Source organism: Vanacampus margaritifer, chromosome 13, assembly GCF_051991255.1.
Source record: "Vanacampus margaritifer isolate UIUO_Vmar chromosome 13, RoL_Vmar_1.0, whole genome shotgun sequence".
NCBI classification, from domain to species: domain Eukaryota; kingdom Metazoa; phylum Chordata; class Actinopteri; order Syngnathiformes; family Syngnathidae; genus Vanacampus; species Vanacampus margaritifer.
Window position 1 is genome coordinate 11,384,575 of NC_135444.1, and position 18,234 is coordinate 11,402,808.

Here is an 18,234-nt window from a genome sequence, read left to right on the forward strand (position 1 = left end):
CTCGCCGCTGTGACGCTGCTTGGCAAGGACCGAGGGGGGTCTAGCCCACCTTCCTCTCCGCTTGCCCGGCGGCGGAGGAATGCCTTCCACTTCACCCCAAAGGCCTCGATGTTGCGCGTCAGTCTCCTTCATTATGACGTACACATCGCAAATAGTCGTTCTGAGCACAGCCTTTTGTAATTATTCATGGTGTCATCCGGTTTATTTATGTATGTATGATAATGGTCTGCCCCATAACAGTCCTCTGAGCCAATCCATCCTTTTGTTGCTTCCCTGAGAAGTTTCCATGATCCTCTTGACCTTGAACCTTTGGCTGCTCATTGACAGCATTATATGACCATCAAATGTATCATGAAGGAAAAAGAAGCCATAAATCACACTGGACTATAAGTCCCAATTTTTTTTTGGGGGGGTTGGGGGGCGGGGGGGTGGTATTTTACTTGTACAAAAACTGAGACCAAGAATGGCAGAGCCCTGACTTGTACCCAAAATCCCCATTCCCTAATCATGTTGACGGAAGCGAACAAGTTCTGGTTGGATTAGAAAATAAAAGTTTTTCTTTTTATCTTAAAATGGCTCACTTTAAACCTTTTATTATATAGCTTAAAAGGGAAGTCAACCTTAGAAACATTTCTTGACAATAAAATGTTATATCTGACATCATTAGTCTAAACATGACATTCTGATTAATATTACATTTGTGGGAAATGAGGTAGAAGAAGAAGAAAAGTCTCAGGGGGCGGCCATTTTGCAACTGACTGTCGACTGAAGATGACATCACAGTTGCTCAGGCAACGACCAATCACAGCTCACCTGTTTTCTGAAGCTGGGCTGTGATACATTGATGTCATCTTCAGTTGACAGCAAGTGGCAAAATGGCCGCCCCCTGAGATGGATAAACACGTCTGGAGTTTGCTTCTTAACTCATGTTCTCCTAACGCAATATTAACCAGAATACCACATTTAGACGAGTGGGGCTGCATAGAACATATTATTGTCCCCAAAAAATTGGGGTTGACTTCCCCTCTAACTATGTCACCGTGTCGCATTGCGGTTAAAGGTCATGGTTGGTGTGTGCTGATTGACTCAGTGAAATCACATGGTTCTACTGCCTTAGAGTGAGACCTGCACTTTAAAGTCACCAAACATCTAATGGGCTGAGGTTGGGGTCTTTTTGATGAGATGCCCTTGAAACTGCCCAGTAAAGTATTACACACAAAAAAAAACAGTATTTTTGGTAAAAATGTGGTAAAAGGCCACTCCATCTTTTTGGTTGGAATGATTTGATTCAACCATCCGTAACTGTTCACTGGTTGTCGATGAGGGCTAAATATACAGTATGCACTCCAACTGGAAGCAGTCATCATGATTATATAAAGGTATTCAGTCACTGAAGGTTAAAAACGCCATTTGATTGTTTGAGGATCAACCTTTTTGGCCAAAATGTTTAAAAGTAAAAGAAGTATGATTAAAATGAGCGACGTAAGAGGTTGACTGAATATTTGCTTCCTCCTTTTGAAGATTTAGAGCTAAACCGTGATTTTAACGGCGAGGATTATGAGTACGAGGACGAGGCCAAGCTTGTTATATTTCCAGACCACTTCGAGATCGCCTTACCAAATATTGAGGAGTTACCCGCTCTGGTCAGTGAGTTTGGTGTGCTTTCATCCATGTCAATAGAGAGGGTGCACTCAGTGGAGAACCCCCCGCTCCCTGCCACTCCCCCCACTCAAAAATATACACAGTGTTATTGTATAACAGACCTTAGAGGTTGTCTTGTGTTATGTGAATGTGAACACAAGCAATGGGGGAACACCACTGGATGCACATGCGCTCAATGGCCACAACATTAGGTACACCTGTTTGATGCAACTGCGCCCAATACAAGAGCTGTAGCAACACTTCTCACTGTACTGATTTCATTTCCAATGTGTTGATTGAGAGGGATCAACGATGTGTTTAATTTTGTCAACGCATGTGAAACACTGCAAACTCCTTATTGTCTTTGCAAAGGCATCTTTTTGGTTGCTCTTGGACTGATAGCATTCAATTGTGCAGGTGTACCTAATGAAGTGGCCTGTTTTGTTGGGTTTGTTGCATGCATGGAGAATGGATTTAGATTTGCTTTTTATTTAAAGAGGAAGTCAACCCAAACATTTTTTTAAACAATAATATGTTCTATGCAGCCCCACAAGTCTAAATATGGTGTTCTGGTTAATATTACTTAGTGGAAAATTGTGTTTTTATCCATCTCAGGGGGCGGCCATTTTGCCACTTGCGTTCGACTGAAGATGACATCAATGTTGCTCAGGTCTCAGGTAACAACCAATCACAACACTGCTTCAGAAAACATATGAGCTCTGATTGGTTGTTGCCTGAGTCCTCAGTAACATTGATGTCATCTTCAGTCGACAACAAGTGGCAAAATGGCCGCCCCCTGAGATGGATAAAAACGGTTGGATTTTGCTTCATAACTCATAATCCAAAAATGTAATATTAATCAGAATGTCATGTTTAGACTAGTGAGGTCACATGGAACATATTATTGTCAAGAAATGTTTAAGTTTGACTTCAACTCTAAATGTCTTGCATGTTTTTGTTGTTGATACACAACATCTAGTTTTGGTATACAATGCTTTAACGCACATTTTTCTTTGTACATCTTATGTTCTTTCATGTTTTGCTGTTCCTCACGACAGGAAAATATAATAATAAATCGAATCAAATGAGAACATAGGTTGATGTGTAGTTTCTAACAGGGCGTCACCTCTCCTCCGGTCCATCCAGGTAACCATCGCCTGTGATGCAGTGCTCAATGCGCCGTCAGCCTACAAAAAGCAGGAGCCGGAATCCTGGGAGGAGGAAATCCAAGTTTCCAGACACGCCAGAAGCCTCAGACAGCTCGACAATGAAGTCAGAATCCCTCCCAGGTAGGACAACCCCCACACCACCTTACGGGACTGATGGGATGTTCTAGATCTTCGTTAGAGCTCTCATATTTTCAAGAAGCCTGGATGGAAACGGACTAAATGTACAGTATAAGGATTTGATCTCTATGTTTTTTAAAATTGATTTATTAGCATGACGTTTTAACAAACAACTGTGTGGTGAATCAAATGGCAACACAACAGTGACGTTATTGTTATTCCCTGCCGGCAGTGGCTGGAAGTGTCAGAAGTGCGAGATGAGAGAGAACCTGTGGCTGAACCTGACGGACGGCGCCATGCTCTGCGGGAAGTGGTTCTTTGATGGCAGCGGTGGGAACGGCCACGCTCTGGACCACTACAAAGAGACCAAACACCCGCTGGCTGTCAAACTGGACACCATCACCCCGGATGGAGCAGGTCTGATAGCGCTGATGTTTTGCTTCGATCTCTCATCCAATACAGAAGAATTTAATGTAAAGTGACAAAACCCTCAACACATTAAAATTCGTAGGGGACTTCACCCCCCCCCCCAAAAAAAAAAAAATTCTTGACAATAATATGTTCTATGCAGCCCCATTTGTCTATGACATTAATGTTGCTTCAGAAAACAGGTGAGCTGTGATTGGTCGTTGTCTGAGCCCTGAGCAACTGTGATGTCATCGTCAGTCGACAGCAAGTGGTAAAATGGGCAGCCCCTGAGATGGATAAAAATGGCTGGGTTTTACTGCATAGCACATATTTCACAAATGTTATATTAATCAGAATGTCATGTTTGGACTAGTGATGTCACATATAACCTATTATTGTCAAATGTCTAAGGTTTTGACTTCCCCTGTCTGTTAGGTGCAGTGCTTCTCAAACCTTTTCAACACCAAATACCACCTAAAAAAGCTACTAAGCCCCCCATCATGACCCTAGTGTATGACTAAATGTTCAGTAAAAAACAAACAAATCTAAAATGTGTTTTAAATATTTTTTTAAACCACACTGTACTTAAATTTAAATTTTGCAGTTATTTTCTCCATCATGTATATTTTCAATGTCCTGTCTTTCCACTGGTTGACTGTAGGGGGTAATGGTTTATACCAACATACAGTATGCGAGCCAGGGACACCCACCCCAAAGACGAAAATTTTCGGGTTCCATTCAATCTGGGTGTTAAATATAATGCAAAATTCACTCCTAATTCCTTCCCAAAATGTTTTCAATTCCGTACAGTCCCAAAAGATGTGCGTGTAATCTCTAATTTGTCCACACTGTTTTTTGAATTTTATAACTATACCACTGAGCGATACAATAAAATAAAATAGTTACCCCGAGCCCCCCCCCCCTCCCCCCTGCCCCACCTACGAGCTGTATATGTCTAATCTGTACGTAAACGTATAGTATACAGTAATCCGCTCGCGAGATTGGAGTGGTAAAATGGCCGCCCTGTGGCTTCAACGGCTAACAGCTATCCAACAATATATACAGATCAGTGATCCCCCCCATAATTTAAGTAGTTTGCTGGTGTATTAAAGGAAAAGTCAACCTTAAACGTTTCTTGACAATAATATGTTATATGTGACCTCACTACTCTAAACATGACATTCTGATTAATGTTACAACGACCAATCACAGCTCACCTGTTTTGTGAAGCTGAGCTTTGATTGGTTGTTACTTGAGATCAGAACAACTGTGATGTCATTTTGACTTGATCGCAAGTGGCAAAATGGCCGCCTTCGGATATTGATAAATACTGCTGGATACACATTATAGACCCCTAATTTACCCAAAATCTTGGTCTATCTCTGAATTTTATGATTTTGGAGGTTCCAGGGTATTGACTAACTGAACTCCTGGTTTCAGATGTCTATTCTTTTGAGGAGGAGGAAGCCGTGATAGACCCGCAAATATCGGAGCACCTCTCCCACTTTGGAATCGACATGCTACAGATGCAGAAAAAAGTAAGTCATCGTGTCTTTGATGCACGCATTCTGTAACACATTTGAAACATACTGAAAGGTGTGCCTGGGTTACCCCCCTTAGACAGAGAACGGCCTCCACACAGACAATAACGCCCGGCCTCGCGTCAGCGAGTGGGAGGTGATCCAGGAGTCGGGCATGAAACTGAAAGCGGTGTACGGTTCCGGTCACACGGGCATCAAAAACCTCGGCAACAGCTGCTACCTCAGCACAGTCATACAGGTCCTCTTCAGCATCCCAGACTTCCAGAGGATGTGAGTATTATTATATAATGTTATTTGCAAGGTTTTGATAATTTTCTGACTAAAAGATGTCCGTGTTGATTGTTCAACATTCGCATCTGTAGGTATGTTGGGAATCTTCAGAGGATATTTGACTATTCACCTCTCGATCCCACACAGGACTTTGCCACACAAATGTAAGTGACTCCAGCACTACACAATGTAGATTTATGTGCAAACTATTCAGTCTTGGCAGTTTTGCAATAATACACATGTAAAGATTTAGTTGAGAGTCTTTTCTACAGCCTGTCCAAGTAAATTTTGATGTACTTTTATGGCATAAGGCAATGTGTTGCAACAGTGTGACGCTCAAAGCTGAGTTGTCACAGCCTGTGACTTTCATCGCCTCAACATGTTATTGTCACTATTTTTATTTATCAGAACAGGTTAAGTGTTTGTTTTTTTTGGGGAATGAAGGTGGTTATGTCAGTAACCTCCCTGAAGTAAGTAGATAAGATTAGCATAAAAACAAATATCATGCTTACCTTAGTCAAGGTTAGCATAAGAACAAATATGTGCTTTCGTCAAAAATGGTTTAACCCTTTAATAGGCGATTAACCAAATTTGGTATCTATAGAGGGATCCTGCACACCTCAATGATAATGATAACAATAATAATCATAATAATCACAATAGTCAATGTCATTATTATTAATATTATTATTATTATTATTATTATGTGATTATTTTTTGCTCAAAAATTCAATACATGCTGATAAAGGTAGAAAAAATAACTCTATTATTTTTACTCTAATTAACGATGAATTACCGGTATATTGAAATGATGAATTAGTGAAGTTACCAATTAAATACAAATATTTATTAATATAACATTTAAGAAAATCCTGACCGTGCTCATTATGATGCAGAAAGAAAATAAATAAACGGGAATTTTTGGTTAAGACAAATCAATGAGGATGAGAGGGATTCACTAAGAATACAGTATATAATGACATGTAAATAAACAGAATTACACTATACAGTAGACACCCACATGGTTGCGGTTCAGCACCGGCAGATTTACCTGTTTATGATTCTCCCCCCCTAACAGTTTTATATATTATATTTGGGGTGTGAATTGCCTAGTACCTGCCGATTCGATCCGTATCACGATTCATAGGTCACGATTCGATTCGATACCGATTAATCCCGATCCGAATTTATAAATTGATTATTGCGATTTTTTTTTTTTTAAACTCAAATTTAGAAAATACTGATCAGTAAACTTGTACATGTACACTGTAAGATTCATATGAAAATGGATTTATTCATCTGAAAATTCAGGCTGCAGTCTGTTTCATGTTTGAACAGCTGGTGAGCTGGAGCTATATATATATATATATATATATATATATATATATTCACCTGGGAGAGGCTCCAGCTCACCAGCGACACTCGTGAGAATAAATAGTTGAAAAAATGGATGGATGAATCATGAAATTAAAAACAAATACATTGCAAAACTGTTGTATTGGGTTCATAATATTGAACCTGTCGGACGTGTGTGAGTCAAGAAACGGAGAGTTAGACTAGATGAAAGAGTTTATAAAACAACTATTTAACAAACTAATAATCTGACAAATGAAGACATCTTGTTAAAATAGAACAAAGAGTCATTTTATGCTGTCCTATTTTGAACTGTGTTTTGTCCAACAGGGCTAAAGTGGGCCACGGGCTCCTCTCAGGCCAGTACTCCAAACCACCCATGAAATCTGAGCTCATTGAACAGGTGATGAAAGAAGAATACAAGGTATTAAACTGGGTATGTTCAGCTCCACAAGTGGCCGCGTAGTCCACACAAGCATGCTACTAGCCAGTGCCAGCCAACAAACAAACAAACAAACAAACAAACAAACAAACAAAAACAATTTCACTGAAATGCTAACGTGTGAATGAGTCTCTTTAGCTTTCATGTAGTTTGCCGTTTGTGATGCAAAGGCTGAGTGACACAAACTATTGCACGCTTTTCAGAATGTGCTTGGACTGTCTTTCTCTCAGTCTGAAAATAGCTGTTGGCTGCAACGCCACATTTGCTTGTGAAGGCAGCTGTCACGGTTCCACTTGCGCCGTTGCTTTTCTTTCTTCTTGCTGTCTTTATTTTGCGCTTAAATCGTTTCTTGGGATAGACTCAAGCTCAAGTGTATTCCTATTAAGGACAAGGTACATATTTATCTTAACATGGCTCGACTTGCTAATGATGCTTTTCCCCTGGGTAAAGCGGGTGCTATCAGGTACTATTTGTAGTACCTGGTCACCTGGGGTTCCAAGAATCTGGAGTTGATACCATATTATAGGCGATGGTCACTCTTGGTCAAGCAGGTTTAAAATGGTTATAACTTATAAGTACTCCAATTTCCAAGTTTTTAGAGTTATAAGCCTTGATTGGTCGAGTTTATTCATTAATTATTAATTAATTAATTATTTATTTATTTATTTACTTTTATTTATTTATGTATGTATTTATTAAAATTATTTATTTATTTAATTTGATTTATTTATTTAAATACATTTTTATTTATTTATTTTTCTTGCTTTCTTTCTTTCTTTCTTTCTTTATTCTTCCCCCCATTTTTTTTATTAATTTCAATGGGCAAGATTGTGTTACAAGCTTAGTCACAGGACGGAATAAACTCTTACGTCAAGGTACTGCTTAAGGATGAACAATTCAGTTCAAATCAACATGGCAATGTAGTAAAGTGAATATATTCATTGTGGCACATTTTTTTGCACTTTCACTTTGCTACTATTTTCATGTGGAAGACTAATCGGCATCGCCTCAAAACGACACAAGTTGAACCAATACTGTGCAGTAAAAAAGTTGTCATATTTTACCCCAACATGGCTACTAATTGTACCCCAGGATACAATCACCGTTTTATTTGGATATGTATGTTTTTAAAAATCTTACTACTTTTGCACACTTCAGGAAATCATTATCTTCCCAAACACGTTCTTCTCGGTCGTCAGGATGTGAAAAGCCATTAAAGTATTACGGGAGCCATTGAGCTGGGAAGTGAATTTGCTTTAAGCCTCGTCAGCCTCTGTAATTGATGGTTCAGAGTGCAGGTCATCCTCCACATGCGATGGTATAGATCACGTCTGGACACGTTAATGACAGCTGGGTGAGACGGTGCGGGGAGGGGTTGTGGCTTTAAAATCAAGATTCAGCTTTTTTTGAACAGCTTCCCAGAAAATAATTCTCTTACATTTTATTTTAACATCGAGAAGAACCAATCGGGTTTGCTGTGCGGCCTTGTTCAATGTTCAGTTCGTCCGGTGATGCTGTTTGTTTTTCTTCCGGCAGCAACAGAAAGGCATCTCCCCTCGGATGCTGAAGTCTCTCGTCAGCCGGGGACATCCGGAATTTTCCTCCAACAGGCAACAAGACGCACAAGAGTTCTTCCTGCATATGATCAACTTGGTGGAGGTGAGTTGGATTTAACCTCCACATCCACTTATAAAGCTTTCTATTATGCCCTTGTCTTGACTGGAACCAGCCTCTTTACATAAAGATATTATTGTCAAATAAACAATTTATTGATTGTTTTACCACTATTTCCTCCATAATAGGATTTTGAGGATAATCTACGTGTATGAGTACAATCCATCAAGAGAGTGATCATTTTGTCGAGATTTTTTTTCCCAGAGGAAAATGAAACGAAAACTAAAATAAAAGTAATTCATTGAAACGATGACAATAACTAAAATTGACTGACAAATTTTGTCAATGAGTAAAACGAAACAACACAGTGACGAAAATTCACAAAATCCAATCAGAAGAAAAAAATGAAACGCGGATGGGAGAAAAGAACCACTCAGAAACGGTTCACTGCAATTTATGTGATGTTCAAACATGTGCAGCTGCAGGATTAATCTCTGGCAATTTAGCACTTTTTTTTTTTAAATTGAGGTGTAAACTAAGTTTTAAAGTGGAAGTCAACCTTAAACATTTCTTGACAATATGTTATATGTGACCTCACTAGTCTAAACATTCTGATTAATATTACATTTTTGGAATATGAGTTATGAAGCAAAATCCAGCCAGTTTTTATCCATTTCAGGGGGCGGCCATTTTGCCATTTGATGTCGACTGAAGATGACATCAATGTTGCTCACGGCTCAGGCAATGGCCAATCACAGCTCAGCTGTTTTTTGAAGCTGAGCTGTGATTGGTTCTTACCTGAGACCTGAGCAACTGTGATGTCATTTTCACTCAACAGCAAGTGGCAAAATGGCCGCCCCCTGAGATGGATAAAAACTCCTGGATTTTGCCACTTAACTCATATTCCACTAACGCAATATTAACCAAAATACCATATTTAGACAATTGGAGTTGCATAGAACATATTATTGTCAAGAAATGTATTTTGGCTTGATTTCCAACAACGTCAAAAACAAAGCCTTTCTTTTTAACTACTTGCAGGTTGTCAAACTATTTTACTGTATGTGTGATAACTTCAAACGTTCGTGTGATTGGTTGTTACCTGAGACCTGAGCAACTGTGATGTCATCTTCAGTCGACAGCAAGTGGCAAAATGGCCGCCGCCTGAGATGGATAAGAACTACTGGATTTTGCTGCTTAGCTCATATTCCACTAACATAATATTAACCAGAATACCATTTTTAGACCAGTCGGGTTGCATAGAACATACAAAAAAATATTGGGGGGTTGACTTTCCCTTTCAGATGACACATATTTAATTGAAACAATGTTTAATAAACAATGTTTAATAAAGACAGTGTTGTGTTAAATGTGACAAACAAACAAAATAAAACAAAACAAATGTATGCTGAAGGAAAACATTGATTTTATTGGAAACTTTATTTTCGTTGACTCAAAACTAAAATACAATCCGATGACAATATCATGACTAAAACCTTAATTTTAGTCAAAAGTCAAAAATTTTCTTGTCAAAATTAACACTGCATCCAGTAAAATTTTGCACATAAAATAGAACAATGAAAAAGACATGATTAATCAGTATTAGACTGCTGGAAAATACTCTCAACATTAAAATAGACTTTACAGATAATAAATATTTAATCATTTTCAGCACATTATATTGGCAGAGTGGCAGCAGTTAGTTAATGTGACAAATACATAAAAGCCATCATTATCATCTACTTCATATTTCTGCAGAGGAACAGTACGAGCTCAGAGAATCCGAGCGACGCCTTCCGTTTCCTGGTGGAGGAGCGAGTCCAGTGCTGCCAGACACGTCGGGTTCGATACACTCAGCGGGTGGACTACTGCATTCAGTTGCCAGCCCCCATCGAGGCCGCAACCAATCGAGGTAAAGGAGAACCGTGAGCTCGAAGCAAGAATCAGCACGCACTGTAGCGGGTTCACAATTACAGAACCGCATTGGCGAGTTTCGTTCGTTCCATGCCCACGCTCGTATCTCAAAACACTCATATCTCAAATCCCCCCCCCCCCCACAGAAGTGAAAAGACCATGCCAGTAATCCGCTCTTCCTTCCAGCCTTGCAAAAAAAGTTTGCATTATGTTTTTTTACTGCATAAAATAGCACTCTACAAATGTCACTCTATAACTTTTGGTCCCGCCAGAGGAGCTCTTGTCATACGAGGCCAAGCGGAGGGAAGCCGAGGAGAACATGAGAACTCCTCCTGAGCCCGTGAGGGCTCGCATCCCTTTCACCGCCTGCCTGCAGGCGTTCACTGAGCCCGAGAACGTGCCAGACTTCTGGAGTTCGGCGTTGCAGGCCAAGTCAGCCGGAGTCAAGTAAGATCCTGGCATGTTCTATCCTCAGTTTAATACGCTTACATTTCTTGTCGCTTTTCTCCTCAGAACGTCCCGCTTCGCCTCGTTTCCAGAATATCTGGCGGTCCAAATCAAGAAATTCACATTTGGAGTTGACTGGGTGCCAAAGAAACTAGGTAATTATTATCAAGGCTGTACTTTTTCTTATTTGCATTGCTCTTAGGTCCTCCAGCCATTGAGGATCTTATTTTACGTGGCCACCATGCTGCCACATCACAATATAATAGAGTAATATTTACATGAATCCTTGTGGGAGGAGCTAAGGTGCATGGTTCTAAGATATAGGCAGTTGCAAATGAGGAATACAAAAAAAGATGGCCCTACCTTGTATCAGTGTTATCTATCAGGAGGACAGTACTGTGAAAATCATCCAACAGAGGGCAGCAGTGAGCTATAATTCATGAGGCACTGATATTGTGGAAGAGTTGCTTAGCTATTTGTATTCAGGTTTAAGCATTTATGAAATAGACATTGTCAGAAAAAGAGCAGTATTGTCAGTTTACGGTTAGCATATCTAGCTCACAGTTGAAAGGTTCTGGGTTCCAATCGCGGCTCTGGCCTTCCTGCATGTTCCCCCTGTGTCTGAGTGGGTTTTCTCCAGTTAATCTATCTTACTCATACATCACTAAAACAACGTTAGGTTCCATTGAAGGCTCTAAATTGTCCATAAAGACTAGTGTAAATGTGAGTAAATGCAAAGTCAGCTCCAACTAACGAGGAAAAGCAGTCTAAAATATGGATGGACCTCCCCTGTATTTGATATGCCGTATTCAACAAGAAAGATACTTTTATATACCAGTAAAAATGTTTCAACTGTGTTTGTGTGTAGATTTGGGCATTGATGTGCCAGACTTTCTGGATCTGAGCCGTCTAAGGGCCATAGGGCTGCAATCAAGTGAAGAGGAGCTCCCTGACCTCATGCCGCCCATTGTGCTGCCTGAAGACAGCAGAGGTATTCAAAAACACATTCTGCAGTGTTATGCTCCACAGTCTCCACATTGCTGCAGCTCCTCTTGAATGAAATGTGTCTCTTTGGCAAAAAAGTGAATACAGGATAATATCTTTTAAAACACAAAAAAATGATGTTCATCATACAATGTTTCCCAATTATTATTATTATTGTGGGAATGCTGAAGCATTCACACAATTTAACGTTAAATATCAACTTTTTCCCATTCATTTTCAATGGGACTGACACTTTTCACACCCACTTTCATACATGCAACTGATCATCATTGCCAGCAGAGCATTGTCCAGTAAACAGGAGGTTGTAGGTCCGAATCCCACCGCCGACTGTACATTGCAAATATATCCAAGTTTTACTTTTACATGTTTGCCAACTGACTATCATATCAGGAAATAGATGATAATTTCTCTGAAATGATTAAATGCTTGTTAGCTTTCAGCATCAGATGACACTTTTCAAAATAAATACGCCATTGGCCATGAATTTGAACAAGTCAAGTTAGCTCAGTGCTTAGAGCATTTGCCCCCCAGCACGGAGAACCTGGGTTCAAACCCTGCTTGGACCACATACATTCGATGGTTCGATACCAACTGACTATCATATCAGAAAATGCATTGAAATTTATTAAATTATAATTTATAAATTAATATTAATATTAATTAATTTCTAATTATAACATTATAATGAAATAATTAAATCCCACCTTAGACAAATTCCAGTTCATTTTTTCTTTTTATTAATTTGTCATTTAACTACAAATAAAAATGTGTAATTTTCACAAATTATCTTTCAATTTTAATTCATAAGCACATGCATTCAACTCTTAACATTCAGCTAATAGCATGAATCTTTTCAGCATTCCCACGCAATTTCTGCAGAAATTGCACTTTGTCTAGTTATTATTTAAAATGTATCTATGGTGCCCAGTTGTTGTTGTTTTTTTACATTCTGTCTTTTAGATCAGAAATTGTCCCATAATAACCCCCCCGTTTTTTTTTTTTGGAACGGCCGCAAGCTCCTGTGACTGAACCCGAGTGCTCAGAGGCACTATTTGCATTTTGTGTGTGAACACTTAAAAAAAGGGAAAAGCCACTTGGTCATTTCATAAGCCCATCAATAAAATAGTATGTGTGCATTACAACTTGTTCTCCTGGGGAGAAAAGTGTTACAAAAAGTACGACGTGTATGATATATTCGGATTTCATATTTTTAAAATTTATATTAAATATTTATTATCAAGGCAGGATTTTAATTATTTTTTATGTTTAATTTGAGTTAAAAAGAAAACAATGCCTGAGAATTGAATGTTAAAATTAATGAGATGAAATAAGATGATTTTCATACACTATACTTTTGGAAGTCATCATCAATCAAAAACTGCTATTAATTTCATGCAATTTTAAGAAGAAAAAAATGCTATATAGAGCTTTCTTTATCATTATTTTGAGGAAAGTTTTATGTACCAAAAGTACTAGTGGAGATGGGAAAATGAAGCCTCATGAAGCACTTTTACTATTTTTTTTTACTCCTCTAGATGGTGCTCTTGGTTCAAATATAAAGGCTAGTGCAATGAAAATGTATTACATTTCCACTGCCTTTTTAAACCAATAGTGCCATCTAGAGGAGTCAAAAAATATCACAAGTGCTTCATGAGGCTTCATTTTCCCATCACTACTAGTGGGTACTTGACCACTCTTGCATATTTTTCCAGAAAATTCTGGTTGACCTCGTTGGACTTTGGAGTTTCTAATCTGTTGTGTTGTATTTTTACTACTCGCAACATTTCGCTAGTAGTTGTCATGTCCGTATAATCAGATTTTGTGGGTGATATATTTGCACGTTGTCTGTTTCCAGATTGACGTTGCATTGTTTGCTTGCAAACGTGCCCCGCGATGCTTTCCACGGCTTGTGATTTTAATAAACAGTATGGGTTCCTCCAGTCGCTCCAAAAGTTCAGCCACATCTGCTCGCTCGGCGTCCACATCAATATTTTAGAAGGCACGGCGTGTTCAGAATGCTCTCACCCGCTGAACACTATCTCCAAGAAGGAAACACGCAGCATCGTGTCTTTTGTGTACGGAATCATATGCTGCACATGCACACGACACAAGTTTGCATTCATGTTTTGTTTGAGGGTTGGACGCCAGCGCCTTGCTTGCTATCTCCAGCTCCATGTGCACCTTGAAAAGTGCCTTGATGTGACATGGCCATGCTAGTGCAATTGCTTATCTAGCTCTGACAGCAGCACGTTTTGCAAATACCTGGAATGCTGTTCTTTAAAAAAAAAAAATAAATAAATAAATTATATTCTATTATCTCCGTTAAACTTTATATGGTTTCCACAATTTCATTTATTTAGTTGCCATTGACTTGACTTGATAAAACTCCCTTGGAACTTCTCTCTCTCTTTCCACAGCGTCTTGTTATTATGGTTTAAGCAGAGAGACGAAAAGAGGTTAAGAAGAACAAAATGTCCTTTTTCAGCACTTTTGCCGAGTTATTTAATCCCCATTTGTATGATGACTTATGTCTGCTGCAAATGATCCACCGGCCCCATTGTCCTCAAGCCGGCATGAGCGGTGATTAATCATATTGACCCTGCTGTGTCTCGCGCTCGCCGGGACTCCTGCGCCTCATTGAGCACAAATGTTTGCCGGATAACCTGTTTTCTACACATGACTTGCTGGTAATGGCCACCACAAACTAGCAGCGAGCTGAAATAACTTTTAACTTGCGGTCTTTTGCCAAATGACGTGATTACAACGTGTAAATGAAGAAGGTCAAACTTGTTGAACAGTTTTTCTCACCTTAATGCTCAAAGTCATCTAAACGCATACACATGATCATTTGTTGGGACTGTCAATTTTTCAAAAGTTATCTTGTACAAATCTATACTTGTAACCTCGTTTTCTGCTGTTTTCATTGTCAGTGGGTCTCAGATTCTCAAGCCTTATTTTGTTTGGAAATTTGAGAGTACAATAACTACCATTAAGGCATTACAGATAGACATCATTGATATTTACTGTAACAGCAACAAAATGTGAACACAATTGGCAAACAACAAGTAGTTCTCTTTGTCTGGCCTACTTGTAAAGATCTTTCTCATGTTCTCATCTTCTCTTTACGTAATTAATATACTGCTAAAATAAATAGATAAAGGTAGAAAGTGTTCCCTTAATTGTTTTAAGCAGTATATATGCACTGCTCCAAAAAATCAGAACAATTAAGAGAACACTGTTTTTTTTTTTTTAGTAGTTTATATTAGGGGGTGTCAGGTGATTAAATGTTTTAATCGCATGACTTCAATAATTAACTATTTTTGCATCTGTTCTAAATTTACCAAAAAATATTTTCCTAAGTTTTCATACTCTTGTTAACATAAAAGGGGGGAAAAAAATGTTCAACTAATAGAAATATGGCTGTATCTTTTAGTCATTGATACAGTAATTTCATAATAATTGATCAAATTGAATTAAAATTAAAAAGATGTGCTGTACTGTAAAAAAACGAGTGTGATATTGATTTGTGTTGAGGTCATTTTTCTGCCACTAGATGGCATAATTGCATTTGTAAGACATTGATGACAGCTCGGTGCAGTTTTCTTTTCATATTAAGAGCTATCGAATCTTTAACATGAAGTAATTTATGAAATTCTGCACATTTTTTAAAATTGTAAAACACAACCTCACCCCAGTTTCCACAAATATATGCATTATCATTCAATTAATTACTGTTAAATTTAGACGTGGACGTGTCTGCTGCGTTGCGACTTGGAATTCGCCCAGTACAGGCTTTCCAAGTAAGGGGCATTAATCACGCATTAAACACATTATTGCTGTTAAAGCAACTTTAAATTAACACACTAATTTTGACACTGAGGCATGTTTTGCTTGGCATTATTTTTCAGAAAATGTAGGTTTAATTCTAAACTGTAATTTTTTATTTTTTTTTGTCTTCACTCAAACTCAACATGCAATCCAAGCATTGGAATACAAAGGGGACGCGGGTTAATTCAGCTGTGATATTAGCAATGGAGGCTGCGGAGACTTGTTTTCACATTCATTTATTCCATCCATGTACTTGTAATCACTTGATACACAAAGGCATGCAAGCGCATACGTATATGGAAGCAGTGTGTGATTCATCCCTTTCTCCTCTGTTCCAGATAACTCCATGAGCTCCTTAGATTGTGAGTATATTGCCTCTCCTCTCATTAACACGATGACACATTGAGCCAAAGCACTGAGCGCGCATGCCTGAGCAGGTGCACAACACTTTCTTGTTTGCGTACGCGCTCCATGATAGATGGTGGTGCGCTGAAGAAACATCCCCGGGGCTCATTGTCTTCCGGTCTCTTTGCTTAATGAGGCCCAAAGAGAGAGAGAGAGACAGAGAGAGAGAGAGAGAGAGAGAGAGGCTGGTTGCTATGACGCCAGCACATGTGAATGAGCAACTGTGTGTGCTGCACGCGTGTGTGTATGTTTTAAGTTATTGATGGCGGCTCTCCGTTGTGTCCCTTAGCTCCGGAAATAGATGAGGCAGCAGTAATGCAGCTGGCAGAGATGGGCTTCCCGCTAGAAGCCTGCAGAAAGGCCGTATACTACACCGGCAACATGGGCCCCGAGATGGCCTTCAACTGGATCATAGCCCACATGGAGGAGCCCGGTAAGAATCTTGAAGAACACAAGGTCGCTGCGCTCAAACTGTTGAAACATGAAGTTCTTTTCCTTGCAATATTTGAAGACGACATTGTCGCAAACCAGACAATCTAATGGTAAAGTTTTTATTCCTTCCTTGATCTATTTATTGACACGCCATAAGAGCTATAGCACAGACAAATAAGTAATATATATAAATAACAGTCCTTAAAGTTGTCAAATACACCCTCAACACAATTTTCAGTCATAGATATGACAAAGTTATCCAAAACAGAAAGCTAGTAGCATTAAACAACCACTCATGAGAAGCTATCGTTAGCTTAACTTCAATGGAAAATAACATACAAATAAAAAATCGCAGTAAAACAACCCAAATACATTGCCCCCATTCCAGGTAGGTGCTTAGACAGCAACAACGTAAATTGGCGTTTGAGTTAGCAACACATTGAATCACTGAGCTTTTTATTTTTTTTTGTGTTAGCGCCTTTCTGTTAAGTGTAAAGACACCGCTAGTGGATAGCACTTCCTGGACTGCCGCAAGTGCGCCAAAATAAAAGCACAACATAAAAATTACGACAAAAAAATAAAACACGGAGGGTACAGGGTACAATGAACAGAGACATTTATGTCCCAGCCATTTTCACTTAAGCAACCCTCTTTGCTCCCGGCTGTTTTACTGGATTTGAACTGATTTTGCAAGTCCCACAGAATATTGTGTTCTATTGCTATAAAAACATGGAACCTACCAAAAGAAAGATTAGCGTCTCTTCTTTCATCAGGAAAAAAATTATATTTGTGTCTGTTTCCGTTTTGCAGCAATTAGCATTAGAATATATCTAAGTTTCATCATTAGTCACATTCCTGGTGAAAACACTGGCAAAAAAAAGCTTGTTGCATCATGGCCGTGGCTGATCTCTTATACTCTGCTGCCACCTGCTGCCGTTTTTTTTTAAATAACTACCATTGCATTAAGCCACCTCTTCATGTCAGAAGTTGCATCAAAGCCTGATGGCTCTAGCATTTAAAAAAACATAAAACAAAAACGTATACATACGTTTTTGGGAGTGAAGGACAAAGTGTTAAAAAACTTGTTTGCACATTTTTGGGTTTGAATGAGTTAAGGGAAGTCAACCCAAAAATCTTCTCTACAACAATATGGTCTATGCGCCCCCACTAGTCTTATCTCTGTATTATAATTAATATTTTGTTGGTAGAATATGAATTAAGTAGCAAAAATCCAGCCATTTTTATCCTTCTCAAGGGTGGCTATTTCGCCACATGCCGTCGCCTGAAAATGACATCAAGTTGCTCGGGCTTTAGGTAACGATTAGACCTTTGGCGCCATCTTCGTCAATTAATTGGTTAATTGTGAACCCATGTTGAAAATGAAAATGAATGTTATCCAAAGGAGTCATTATAATGCAATTCAGAAATAATGAATTATAACAAAATTGGCGTCAGAGGCCACATATATTTTCTTAGCTTTTCCATATAAATGTCAAAGTTGCTCTTTTTTCTGAGTCGAAAACGTGTCTCCACAATTCTGCCCAAAAGCTCTTGTGCAGCAACTGTGTCAGCTCTTCCACCTCCTGGAGGATGCAGGCGTGAGGAAGTAACACACAGAGACAGGGCACGTTTATTGGTATGGGGCCTT

The 18,234-nt window shown here is 38.9% G+C and overlaps 1 protein-coding gene across 3 annotated transcripts in view; it reads left to right on the plus strand.

The window, feature by feature from the left end:
* Positions 1-18,234, plus strand: part of usp13 (ubiquitin specific peptidase 13) — a 34,251-nt gene that overhangs the window by 6,657 nt on the left and 9,360 nt on the right. The window contains exons 4-17 of one of the 3 annotated variants that reach the window (XM_077583978.1): positions 1,522-1,643; positions 2,788-2,930; positions 3,160-3,344; positions 4,776-4,873; positions 4,956-5,146; positions 5,239-5,310; positions 6,830-6,935; positions 8,478-8,600; positions 10,314-10,467; positions 10,742-10,916; positions 10,983-11,071; positions 11,785-11,907; positions 16,088-16,111; positions 16,444-16,587. In XM_077583978.1, coding sequence (XP_077440104.1) covers positions 1,522-1,643; positions 2,788-2,930; positions 3,160-3,344; positions 4,776-4,873; positions 4,956-5,146; positions 5,239-5,310; positions 6,830-6,935; positions 8,478-8,600; positions 10,314-10,467; positions 10,742-10,916; positions 10,983-11,071; positions 11,785-11,907; positions 16,088-16,111; positions 16,444-16,587 — 1,749 coding nt within the window. The remainder of the gene's footprint in view (positions 1-1,521; positions 1,644-2,787; positions 2,931-3,159; positions 3,345-4,775; positions 4,874-4,955; positions 5,147-5,238; positions 5,311-6,829; positions 6,936-8,477; positions 8,601-10,313; positions 10,468-10,741; positions 10,917-10,982; positions 11,072-11,784; positions 11,908-16,087; positions 16,112-16,443; positions 16,588-18,234) is intronic. The other 2 variants (XM_077583979.1, XM_077583980.1) reach the window with 2 other exon arrangements.